Source organism: Bidens hawaiensis, unplaced genomic scaffold (assembly GCF_021521415.1).
Source record: "Bidens hawaiensis isolate Kalapana, Puna unplaced genomic scaffold, B.hawaiensis_p1.1 tig00037602_1, whole genome shotgun sequence".
NCBI classification, from domain to species: domain Eukaryota; kingdom Viridiplantae; phylum Streptophyta; class Magnoliopsida; order Asterales; family Asteraceae; genus Bidens; species Bidens hawaiensis.
In genome coordinates, this window is record NW_027505492.1 from 72,319 (window position 1) to 85,866 (window position 13,548).

General features: G+C 38.8%; 1 protein-coding gene across 1 annotated transcript; it reads left to right on the forward strand.

The window, feature by feature from the left end:
- The first annotated feature begins 824 nt into the window (after positions 1-824).
- Positions 825-2,618, forward strand: LOC143613506 (uncharacterized). The gene is made up of 4 exons (XM_077087195.1): positions 825-980; positions 1,887-1,995; positions 2,096-2,243; positions 2,342-2,618. Exons 1-4 carry the CDS (start codon positions 825-827, stop codon positions 2,616-2,618), a joined length of 690 nt encoding a protein of 229 aa, XP_076943310.1.
- The last annotated feature ends 10,930 nt before the right edge of the window (positions 2,619-13,548 follow it).

Below are 13,548 nucleotides of genomic sequence, written 5' to 3' on the forward strand. Positions count from 1 at the left end.
CAAATATTCTCGGATAGTCGAAAAATTACCAAATTTGGACAAGGACTCAATGATATGCTCCTTGATGTCCCTGCAATATTTCATGACCTAAAAATTTGCACATCACAACCTTAACTTTAGTTTTAGTAATGGCCTCTACCAAACTTAGGCACTATTTTGAGGCACATATTATTCATGTTAAAACTAATTGTCCTGTAAAAAATGTTTTAAGAAAACCCAAGATGTCTGGTAGGATGGCCAAGTGTTCTGTTAAGTTTAGTGCTTATGATCTTGTCTATGAGCCTAGAACAGCAATTAAATCCCAAGCTCTAGCTGACTTTGTGGTTGATTTCAGTAGTGATATCCAACTAGAGGTTGACTAGGAGGTTCAACAACTAGATCAGAATAAATGAATATTATTTACTGATGCGGCTCAATTGTTAGGGGGGCAAGCCTAGGAATCATCCTGAAATTGCCACAGGGGGACATAATACCCCAGGCAATCATATGTGATTTCCAAGCTACCAACAATGAAGCTGAATATGAAGCTTTAATTGTTCGCCTTCAACTATCTAAGGTTTGAAAATTTGAAGTATTCATGTATTTGTGGATTCCTTGTTACTTGCTAATCACTTCAACGGCTCCTATGCCATCAAAAGTGAGAAACTAACTGAATATCTCCAGACAGTTAAAAGTTTGTAGAGAAATTTGATTCTTTTGTCCTTGAACATGTACCAAGAGAGGAAAATGCTGAAGCGGATGCTTTGGAAAACCTTGGCTCAGCATTCAAGATCTTGACGGAGATAAAAATTCTAATCATACATATCTTGAATCCGTCTATAGATATGCCTAAGTATAATGAGAAAAAAGTGATGAACACGAGAGAGGATGCTGATCAGGATCCTGAAACCATTCAGAAATCTAGGACCTGGCCTATCAAGATGTTTTTGCAACATAACGAGATCCCTAATGACAATAATCCAAAAGGTTTTTGTATGAAGGTATCTCGAATTGTTATCTTACATAATATTCTCTACAGGAAATCTATTGCATATCCATATTTAAGATGTTTGGAGGATCCCTAAATCCAAGAAGTCTTGAAAGATATCCATGATGAGATTATGGGAATCACACTGGAGGTCGATCTTTGTTCTCCAAAATCCTCAGAACTGGTTATTATTGGCCAACCATGAGGAAGGATGCAATGACATATGCCCAAAAGTGTGATGCCTGTTTTGGTCAAAAATTAACAAACGTGATTTTACAACCAAATAAGTAAAATGGGACTAGGTGTTTGTAAAAATGGCTTGAACACAGAGATTTGTTGCGAGGAAAAAACCCGTTATCCTGAGGATAACAAGAAAAAAAACCCCGAGTGGTGAAAATTATCACCACCAGTTTATTAATAACAAAAAGTGATTACAATCGGTGAAGCTCAAACTGGATCGTGATTACAATGAGAGTGAGTACTAGTAAGTCTCAAGTGCTAAAGTGTGTGTTATGATCCAGTGTTTAGCTCTATTTATACACAAAGAGTAGCTAACAAACTCTCCTATAAATTAGGAAACTATAGACTAAATCCAATTAGCTGTTAATTCCCCCATTAAGCGCATTTTCCTTCTTGGCCACATCCTATTAACAGCAAGTCCGAGTCTTCAGGCAATCTTGATTAATCTCTTGACCTGGTAAACAAGGAAAGACAGCGGATGATTTGTTGATTATACAATATATTTAGGATACCTGTTACCTTGGAGGATACCATGTCCTGAGTTATCCTGAACATACTGCTCGCTTAGGATACCGAAAATCCGAGCCCTAACAATGCCTGCCAAAGACACAATAACATCCTTCATCAACCAGCAGAACCTATGTATCTGGTCATTTCTCCTTGGCCATTTATGAAATAGGGAATAGATATAGTGGGCAAGCTATCTAAGGCTCCAGGAGGAAAAGTATTCATGTTGGCCATGACTGATTATTTCTCCAAATGGATTGAAGTAGGACGCGTTCGCTCAAGTTAAAGAAAAGGAAGTAAAATCATTCATCAATCGCAATATCCTGACCACATTCTGGATCCCAACGGAGATCACCTGTGATAATGGCTCATAATTTATAGGTCAAAGGACAACTTACTTCTTTGCGGCCTGGGGAGTAAAAATGATTACTTCCACACCATTGCATCCTCAAGCCAACGAACAAGAAGAATCCTCAAACAAGATCATCATCAACAATCTAAAAAAGAAGTTGGTGACAAAGAAAGGAAAGTGGGTTGAAGAACTTCCATTCATGTTACGGGTAGATAGAACCACTCCAAAGAATGAAACCGGTCAAACTCCTTACTTTATGGTGTTTGGAACTAAAGTCGTGATCCCGACAAAGATGGTAATACCACAGCGAGATCAATACTGCAAAATCCTGAAACGAATGATTTGGATCTTTCCGATGATCTTGACACTGTTGATGAACTAAGGATTCCGAAAGTTTCGTATTGCAACATCTCAACAAAGGATACGAATTCATACAACAAAAATGCTAGAGTTAAAAGATTTCAAGTTGGTGATCTGGTGCTGAGGAAAGCCTTCCAAAATACCACTGATCCTAAGGAAGGAAAATTAGCACCTAGGTGGGAAGGTCCATAATTGATAGATGCGGAAGCAGGTAAAGAAGCATATCAATTGTCTACTTTGGATGGTAGGATCCTTCCAAGATCCTGAAATGTTGTTCATCTTAAACTCTATTTCATATAAGTTAAAATGTATTTCTAACTTGGTATGGTATGTATGCTAACCTTACTATTTCAATTATTTATTTCCTTTTATATTATTTTTTGAATCCCATTACTGACTTAAGCATCGGAGGGGTGTTAGCCACCCTCACAAAGGTTCAAGTGTTTTGAAGAATCGAGATTCCGACTAAGAAGTGAATGCATTCCTAGGAGTTTGGCCACCTCTCTACGTTTAAGGTTCTAATCCCTTCTAAGGTTTAGAGGTTTTCACCTTTCTAAGAATTGAGTTTAAACACTCCGCTTGGGCACACGTTGTCCACATGTAGTTCAAGATGGTGGGACCAGTTCATTTAATGGTCGCTGACAATTTCGTTGTTAGTGGCTACATGTTGGATCCTCAAGTATATCATCAATGGAATAGCATGAACATGAACTATGGCGTATCCCAAGTATTTATATAAGGTTTTGGCATTTTCATGTCAGTCATGATCGGATTGTCCCATGTATTTAACACTTAGGTGTTAACTCAAGATTAAAAATATTTTTAGGATTTTCCCTAGGATATTTATAATCATTTAAAAATAATTTTAGGATTTACCCTAGGATCACCTACTTATCTCAGAAATCCTCAAAGGGTACTATCTTAACATGTCTTACAGGATCCCAAAGTTCAACTAAAGATAACTGCTGGGGCAGTTGATCGTCTTCAAAGTTCAAAGTTTCTACTATTTGAGTAACACTAAGCCCTATCCTATCTGAACAAGTTTGATTATCCATTTACTTTTCTAAGTACATGGTGAAAAGATTATTTTTAAAAACTTACAGACTTATAAATTATTTTGACAAAGGTTTTCATCAATATATTTTTGACATAAAATAGAGTAGACATAAGTAAAGCTAAAGGTTGTATTCATATTAACCAAAAGTGATATCCCTGACTTCGTCCTGGAACCAAGGATCCCTCCATCAAAGATATCGAAAGTTTTTCCTAATATACTAGGCATAGATAAGACTTCATCCTGAAACTCAGGATCCCTCCACCTAATCCATTCATTGTTCAAAACATAAAACTAAATTATCTTAAGCATCACCACATGACAAGAAAATTAAATTGTTTAGAATACAATAAAATCGAATAACCAAAAGACCATCAGATGAGGAGGGGCTCGGGCTTTGTCTTTAATATCCTTCATTGCCCCTCCACAAATCCAGCATCTATCCCAGCCTACGCCACCTTTTCACCATCAAAAACCTCGATCTAAGCATCTCTACCCTTTATCCTCAACAGCGTTGCTTGTCTCAGTAGGATCCTATTCGGGATCTAAGCCTAACTCAGCCCTTAGCCCTCAGCTCCGCCTCCCTAACCTTCAAGCCTTCGAGATCCCAGGATACCTTATCAAAGTTGGGATTCTTTGCCTCTTCCATCAGCATGATCCTGGCACGGCAGATAGAGTGAGCAGCAGGCAACTGAAGATGAGTCTTGAAATTGTATAGCTCCTTAGCATGAGTAGCCTTGACTGCTTCAAGATCCCTCTTCAGCCAATCATATTCTTCAGCTTTCTTCTCGATGTAGAGGGATTTAGCTTCATTGATCTTGATTAGATCATCCACCTTCTCTTTGTGCTCTTCAAACTCTAGGACCATGTTGCTAAGACCCTATAAAAAGAACAGTATCTTAATTTCGAAATACGAATAAGGATAAAATCAAAGATGGTTGAGATCCCTACCTGGTGGACGATTGGCCGGAGATTGTCAAATGCCAAAGTTTCAAAGGAGTGTCTAATAATTTCAACACCATTTCTCTTCTTTTAAGAAGAGGACTTATTCTTGGATGGAGGGACAAGTGGATTCGAAGTCTCGGTCATGGCTGGTTCCCTTTTCATGAGGATGATTTCAACATCATCCAATCCCAAGCCTTGGTTAACTATGAATAAGACAATTAAGCCAATATATGATTTGATGTAATCTAAGGAATTCAGTCGAGATATCGAAGAAGAAACTTACCATGCATGCTTTCTGAAATGCAACGGGTAGATGAAGATGCGGTGATTTACAGTTGTCAAAATCTCCCAAGAAATCCCTAACTTCAGCATAGACAGAGCTTTATTATCTCTCTTCTTCATCTTCAGTTCAATGGTGGCATTGTTGTTTGGAGCTGTTGAAGGAACATAGTTTCCTTCAGTGATGGAAGTCCAAAGCTCTGGGTCGTTGTAGTTTACGGCTGCTTCGAAGAGCACATTCTATTTGATGAAGTTTTCCTGTCCAAGCAACCTTGGAATCTTGTTGGTGGAAACTTCCTGTTCTTCCATTCTTATCAGATCTGAGATTTGTAGCAGTAAAAACAGAGTAAAGCTTCAAGCTTTATCACACACCTTCAGTCTTGTGGCCTTTAGCAAGCTTACTCAAGCTCTGATACCACTTGTCAGGACCGTGAATCGGGTGTAACCTTAAAAGGTTGACAAGAACACACCGACTCGATTACCCAAAGGCCTGTTGAATATCCCAGTGGAATCAGGATATCCAACAAGTGGGAACAAACGAGTGTGAATAATAAACACAAAACAGTAATAGATGGTCAATAAAAGCTCATTCAATAGACAAAGATTCACTGTAATAAATACATCATTAATGGAACAGTGAAAGGAATGTCTAGAGTTTTGTGTGACGGCGTCGGCGATTGTACGAGAAAACAAAGAGAATATTCTTTGGAATGTTTTTCGTATTCAGTGTGTGCCAGCCTGTATTCCGTCTGGAAATCCGTGTCCTAAAAGGTATCCTACGACCCCTATTTATAGACCCTGACATTCCTTCTAGAAGTTCCTAATCATTACATAATGAAATACAAAATAATACAAGTGTTGAGTCCTCGAGCAAGATAACAATCTTGCTCGAGCAAGCTCACTATGCTAGGTATGCTCGTTGACTGTCCTCGAGCATACTTTACTTAGAATATCTTCAGTGAAGATATTCCCTTCCAGTAGACTTCATTCTTCTTGACTAGTTCATGCTTTACTTGAACTAATCCATCGAGCAAGCTCATTCTTCTTGATGTCTTCAGCTTTTCTTATTCAGCAATCTTTAGCATGCTCGGATGTAAATCTTGCTCGGGAACTGAACTGTGCTCGAAGTCCTTGCTTTGATCACTCGACATCTTCTTATTGCATCTATGCTTGTCCCCATGTGCTCGATCATCCTGTGCTCGTAACACTTGGTTAAAACTTGTATGATCAAGCTGTTTGCTCGATTAGCAATCCATGCTCGATAGAAGAATACCCTTGCTCGTTGAAGTGTAGCTTGCTCGAAGCCCTAACACTTAGAAGAATTAACCAATTAAGATTCTGAAGACCTTGCTAGAAGTAGTAAAACCATGCTCGATCGTCTAGGCTTGCTCGAAGTCCATACTTAGCCATTTTCTGAGGAAGTTGAGAAGATTTCAATCTTCCTTATCATAAATCCAACCCAACAATCTCCCCCTAGATTGGAACAAGCTCAGATGCACCAAAACATACCTGCATAGAGTTACACATGTATCAGACATCGAAAAATATATCATTTTAGAACATGTCTTTTCATTAATAGGAATTCTGCCACTAGGGCATTACAAATTAAAGTTCTTTAATATCAAATACAAATATAAACAGAAACAAATTGATTCTCTTTGAGCTCCATTCTGCTATCTTCTTCTCCTCCTCCCTGCATCGGCAATTTCTTTCATTTTCTTCACGTAGGCTGCCTTCTGTTTAATCATGTCTAGCTCTACGGAATCAGAGGAGTCAAAAGGGAATTTGGCAGTGATTAAGTCCTGAAGGTCCTGTGGATGCATAAACTTGAGATCTTCATCTTGTCTTATCACTGCAATGGGAATTCCAGACTCGTTTCTCAAAGTGATTGAATCATTATGCTGATTGTACGTTATGTACGTGATTCTCCCAAATTGTTGTACTGTCGATTTTGGTTCCTTCATCACTTCCCTCATCACCAAGCACTCTTTAATGGTCTTTCTTTTGGGGTGTGAGCTGCTTGCTTCAGACTTTTGTTTCTTGGAATCAAAGAGGGAAAGCTCATATGTGTGTACTTCGTTTATCCTCTTGTTCCTTTTATCCCTTTCTGTCTGACTTCTGATATCTCTCTTCTTTTGCTGCAAGAATGGGAATCCCTTTTCTGCTTGTTCTTTTATGAATTTCGAGAGATCATTTATTTGTTGACCAAATGGCTAATCTCTGATTTGATTGTTGTACAAAGTCAATTCAGCCATCCTGGTCAATTGTTCTTTTGTGAATTTTCTCAAGTCATCTCTAAAGATGATGAGATGTTCTTTCTTATCTTCAGTAATAATTCTCAAGGTCTTTGATCGTTTATCGAAGAAGATATTTGTGTGCAAATTTACATTACGTGGTGGTTCAGGCCTCACAACCTATGACCTTGCATTTCGGCTTGAGCTTCCTTGCTGAGTTTTCTTTTGTGCTCCAAGCCCTTCTTCCTCATACCATCTTTTCAATGTTTCATCAGTTTGATTCATTAGTCTACCCATACCGACTCCTTTCCTGTGCAATGCACTCATTATTTCTGCTCTTACTAGATCATCCATCTTCCTTCTATCTTTCTGTAACTTTCTTTCTATCTCCATATACATTCTTCGCTCCCTTTTGTATATCTCTAGTAGTTGAATATGGGGCATTCTATTGAATTCCTCTTCATTCATACCCTTGTCCATTACTAGATCTTTTAAAATTTGGACTCTTTGAGGGTCTTCAAACCATTCTTTTGCTTCTTGACTTTTCTTTTCAGCTTCATCTCTTTTCTTTTGTAACCTCATCTTTAACTCCTGTGCTCTCTCAAATCTTTCTCTACTTGCCTGATCTTTGTGAGAGTCCTTTATCTGTTGATTTTTTCTTTTCAATTCTTCAGGAGAAAGATTTATCGAATAGTTATAACTGTAGCCGTACAGTTGAAGAAATTTGATATCTTTATGTTTAGCCTTTAACATTTCATACTCTGCTTCATCAGTTGCTTTCCTTTCAGTTCTCTTCTTACTACTGTCAAACTCTTTTAGTCCTTTTTCACCCTCTACCTTCTTTGATACCTTCTTCACATATTCTGAGATATCGTCTACAAGAGCCCTTTTGTTGAGTCTGTCAATTTTATCAAATGGTTGCAGGTTAAGGAATGCAGGCTTGTAACCAGCCTTTATCAACAGTTCTCTTTTGGTCTTTCCATTCTCCATCCCTCAGCTTCCTTGCTGATTCTTCTTCTGATAGTCTTTGAAGATATATTGGATCATATCCCAAGCTGATCAGATAGTCTTTATCTTCATTTTCCTTTTCAGTTTCCTTTAAACCCTCATCATCTTCATTCACAACTTTTAAATCAATCACATCTTCAAGATTATGAAGAGCCTCAATCATTGGTTCTTCAACATTTGCAGATTGAGCCCTCCTTCTTTCTTCTAACTTTTCTAATCTTAATTTGTACACCATTTTCTTTACTGATTTCTGTCTTTTAGGTTTTGGTGTCTCAACTTCAGATGTAGCTTTTCTTTTCAAAGATGATAGAGTTGGAGTGGATGTGTCAAGTTGCTCTACTTCAGTTTATGGTTCTTCAATTATGATTTCCTCATCCACTGACTCAGATTTTTCAGTAACAGGTTCATCTATATGAGTCTCTTCAGATTCTTCAGTAACTTCTTGAATAATGGGTTCATTTGGTTCAACATGCTCTTCAACTCTTGGTTCTCCTTCTTTACTTAAATTAATGAAGTCTTGTTGAGCCTTTCTTGCTGCTATCACTATCTCTGGATGATGTCTCTCTGGGTTATTCAGAATGAGTGTAAGATCCTTCATTATGACCAGTTTAACCATAGTACTTGCTGAGACTTCAATGGTTTCATCTTCTTCATGGATAACTGGTCCCAAGCCAAGTTCTTGTTCCTTTTCAGGATTGTAAGGTTCAATCTCATATTGTTCTCGTTCATTAGTTATTGGCTCTTTAGGCTCAGTGATAACTGGCTCTTCAGTCTGTGTAGGTTCTTGTTCAACTTCATTTAGGTTTGTTTTAAGAGCTTCAATTGTAGCTTTAAAGGCATCATCTGCCTCTTTCATCATCCTTTCATCTGCCTCTTCTTTTTCTTTTATGTTTATTAACACTTCAATGACTTCCTGAGGAATTTACTCCTCCTCTTCTTTCTCCAACGCCTCCAATTCTTCATTCAGTAATTTTATTGCAATTTTCACAGACTTAGCTTCTGCCACATCTAGATCAACTACATTTTCTTTGTACAGGACGTCATCAGATTGAATTGTATGTTGGGGCAGGGGATGTAGATCATCATCAGTAAGTGCCACCCCCTTTCCCTTTACTTTTCTTTTCAAAATCTCTTCTTCGGTTTCTTCTTCTTCTTTATCCTCCCCCTCATCCTCCGATTCTCCATCATCATATGCTTGATTTATCAGTTTCAAGGCATCAGATGTTCCAACCTCCATAGCCTCCTCTTCAGAACTTTCATATAGTTCACCAATTACCCTCAGACTCTCTGCACCTTCAGTATTCTCCCCCTGTTTTGGTGCATCTGAGGTCTTCTCAACCTTAGAATGCCCCTTAAGGGTTCGAATCTTCAATAAAGCTTCATTTAAGGCAGCCTCCAATGCCGAGTTCCATGAGGCTAAAATGGCATTCTGTTCTTTCAACATGATATTTTCAAATTCAAGTCTTGCATTCTCACAGACAATGTCATAAAGATTAGGGCCTGACGGTGGGGTTTCCTGAGTAGGCTCTGGAGCGGGTTAAGAGGATGGGATTGGTTGAGTTGGTGGGGTAGGTTCAAAAGCAGGTTGATCTTGAATGGGTTGGGTTGATTGAGGTGGTGAAGGAATGTTAGCTGTTGGTTCATTGTCAGATAAGGCAGGCTTAGTGGTGGCTGGTGAAGAAGGAATATCATCATTAACATCATCTAGCTCCACAGAATCTGTATTATCATGGTAAACCTCAGGTGGTGATGATTCTGGTGGAGTTACCTTCTGGAATGTTGCAGCAACATCCGATACAACACTTGCTACAAATGTGCCATCATCCACTTGGTCTGTAAATTGAGTGATTGGACTCACAACCAGTTCATTTATCTCCTCCTGGACCTCCACTTCTGCAGTTTCTGCCTCATATGCAACTTGTTCAATTAAAGGCACATTTACTTCAATCGCCTCCTGTGCAGCATCATCATTATCAACCATCATGTTATTTCCACCTTTCGCACCATCGTCACCATCATTACTACTACCATCATCATTTGCACCAACACTATCTTCATCATCACTATTCCCTGGAGTCCTTGGTACATCAATAGCTCCTGGTGCTGGTACGAGCAACCATGGGAGTAAATCCCATTCATCATTATTAACAAATTTGCTTTTGGCATCTTTCAATCCTTTGCAAATGTTTGGATTCTGCAATCTTAATACTTCACCAGTTCGTTGAAGATCAGGCAAAGCCCTGTCTATCAAAATCTGTAGAAACCTCGGATACATGAGGAATCTTTGTCCTTCTGCCTTCTCTGCATTGGAAACCAACCCTTGAAAGATAAGTCTTGAAACATTAAAGGGTTGCCTGTAAAGTATTGCCACAGTGAGAGTCCCAAGCTCTCTGCTTACTAAAGTCCAAGTCCCTCTCCTAAGAGATAAGGACTGGATCACATGGTGAATCAAGAATCTGTAGACCAACGGAAAGCTTCCCTTTTGAAACTGCCCCTCCTTTACTCCTCCCTGGTAGCCCATCGTCTCTTGAAAAACTCTCAGTAGCCTTGGGACAGAGTAAGACGGCTGAGCCCCAAAATTGTCATTTAGGTCTAATGCAGCTCTGATTGAGGCTTCTGTTATCTCAATGTCGTGATTTAGAACCGACGCCTCAATTCTCTCTCCGTTGACATATGTTGCAGAACCCCAAAAATCCAAAATATGATTCCTGTAGATTGTGGGATTTTCAGTCAATGCCACCCGTAGATTAGAGTTGCTTAAGAAATTTATCATCGGCTCCAACTCGCGGTTTTCATCATCTATCTCCAACTGAGCGCATATATTATGCCATTTTTCGAATTTAAACGCCATCAGTTCTACAAAAATAAAAGAATGTCAGTACACAAAGTTGCAAAACCAATATATGAGTATAGATAAATGATTAATGGCGTCCTCAATTAACCTGTTCCGTAGTAATATGCGTACCTGTCAGAACAAGTAAACAGTTAGTCAATAGTTCAGTTTGAAACCCTAATTTCGAAATCGGTGCAACGATAATCGAATAACGTTGTCTTACCGAAGTCAAAACAGAGCTAATGGCTGTAATTGAAGTAAAATTAAGCACGTATTAGAGCAGCAAGCAAGAAGGAGATAGCACGAGCAAGAGGGTTTTTGCGATTAGGTTCAAAAGAGGAAGAGATATGTGAAAAAGTTTCTAAGTCCCCTTTTTATACCTAGCGTTTGGATGCTACAGTACCTTGGTTTGTCGTCTAGTGCACGACAGTTGTTATTTAATTCAAATTTAATATGTCTCTAAGTTCAGTATTCCCTTCAAACATTTCGATACCTGCATCATACATACCCTTTGCGGTCTTATGATGATTTACAGTTGTCAAAATCTCCCAAGAAATCCCTAACTTCAGCATAGACAGAGCTTTATCATCTCTCTTCTTCATCTCCAGTTCAATGGTGGCGTTATTGTTTGGTGCTGTTGAAGGAACATAGTTTCCTTCAGTGATGGAAGTCCAAAGCTCTGGGTCGTTGTAGTTTACGGCTGCTTCGAAGAGCACCTTCCATTTGATGAAGTTTTCCTGTCCAAGCAACCTTGGAATCTTGTTGGTGGAAACTTCCAGGTCTTCCATTCTTATCAGATCTGAGATTTGTAGCAGTAAAAACAGAGTAAAGCTTCAAGCTTTATTACACACCTTCAGTCTCGTGGCCTTTAGCGAGCTTACTCAAGCTATGATACCACTTGTCAGGACCATGAATTGGGTGTAACCTTAAAAGGTTGACAAGAACACACCGACTCGATTACCCAAAGGCCTGTTGAATATCCCGGCGGAATCAGGATATCCAACTAGTGGGAACGAACGAGTGTGAATAATAAACACAAAACAGTAATAGATGGTCAATAAAAGCTCATTCAATAGATAAAGATTCACTATAATAAATACATCATTAATGGAACAGTGAAAGGAATGTCTAGGGTTTTGTGTGACGACGGCGGCGATTGTACAAGAAAACAAAAAGAATATTCTTTGGAATGTTTTTCGTATTCAATGTGTGCCAGCCTGTATTCCGTCTGAAAATCCGTGTCCTAAAAGGTATCCTAGGACCCCTATTTATAGACCCTGACATTCCTTATAGAAGTTCCTAATCATTACATAATGAAATACAAAATAATACAAGTGTTGAGTCCTCGAGCAAGATAACAATCTTGCTCAAGCAAGCTCACTATGCTAGGTATGCTCGTTGACTGTCCTCGAGCATACTTTACTTAGAATATCTTTAGTGAAGATATTCCCTTCCAGTAGACTTCATTCTTCTTGACTAGTTCATGCTTTGCTCGAACTAATCCATTGAGCAAGCTCATTCTTCTTGATGTCTTCAGCTTTTCTTATTCAGCAATCTTTAGCATGCTCGAATGTAAATCTTGCTCGGGAACTGAACTGTGCTCAAAGTCCTTGCTTTGATCACTCGACATCTTCTTATTGCATCCATGCTTGTCCCCATGTGCTCGATCATCCTGTGCTCGTAACACTTGGTTAAAACTTGTATAATCAAGTTGTTTGCTTGATTAGCAATCCATGCTCGATAGAAGAATACTCTTGCTCGTTGAAGTGTAGCTTGCTCGAAGCCCTAACACTTAGAAGAATTACTAATTAAGATTCTGAAGACCTTGCTCGAAGTAGTAAAACCATGCTCGATCGTCTAGGCTTGCTCGAAGTCCAGACTTAGCCATTTTCTGAGGAGGTTGAGAAGATTCCAATCTTCCTTATCATAAATCCGACCCAACACTGCCTCTATGATCCTCAACACAACGGGAATCCTCTTAAAAGCTTTTCTTGTTGGGTGTGCAAGATCCTCAAACTTCGGTGTTGCAATAAAAAGATAAGAATTAATATCCTTAAAAAACTTTTTAAATTTTTACTATTCATTTATGATATCCTATCCTTAATAACCCAATGGAAAGGAAGATTTTTGCCACTCGGGATGGAATCCCTTCTGACAAAAAAAATTTTCTATTCCATTCCTTGTCGTTTTTTGTTATTTTCAGGATCAGATGAGTTTGGCTAGAGATGATTTGAAAGACAAATTGACTAGAACCATGAGTTCTTAATCGATAGGCGGAGGTTAGGTCAGAGATGTCGGACTCCAGGTTGTGAGTTGTAATAACCTTGTTCAGCATGTACAGGATTCTCCATGTCATCGGCATCATCTAGCATAACTCAAGCCGGTGATCTCGAAAAAACTTCTAGTTAAAAAAAGGAAAAGGGTAGGAAAGGCCTAAGGAAAAAGGGTAGAACATGAAACAAACCCAGGTTTTGGAATAAGATCGGAACGCATGTGTTTATCGAAAGGTAAAAAAAACATTTCCCTTGGGAAAAGTTTCGTCGGCCTGAAGATTAGCGACCTCACGATCACTAAAGTTGCAAACTTCTTGGCCCGGGAATGCAAGAAGATCTTGGCTTAGGAATTCCTCAGAGGAATATCGGGTTCTAATCTTTCCCATTGCACACCAAAACCCTAGAAAAAATAGAAGAAGATGGAGAGTTAGTTATCTGGGTTTCGGATTCAACTGATGAAAATATAGATTATATCCAATTAAGGATAGACATGAAC

Bases quoted from the DNA above. Each gene is read 5' to 3' on its own strand.
- LOC143613506 (XM_077087195.1), top strand. From the start codon at position 825: ATGCCTAAGTATAATGAGAAAAAAGTGATGAACACGAGAGAGGATGCT. The intron at 1,996-2,095 runs GTTAAAGAAAAG...CATAATTTATAG, and splicing joins AGTAGGACGCGTTCGCTCAA to GTCAAAGGACAACTTACTTC. The intron at 2,244-2,341 runs GTGGGTTGAAGA...TTGGAACTAAAG, and splicing joins TTGGTGACAAAGAAAGGAAA to TCGTGATCCCGACAAAGATG.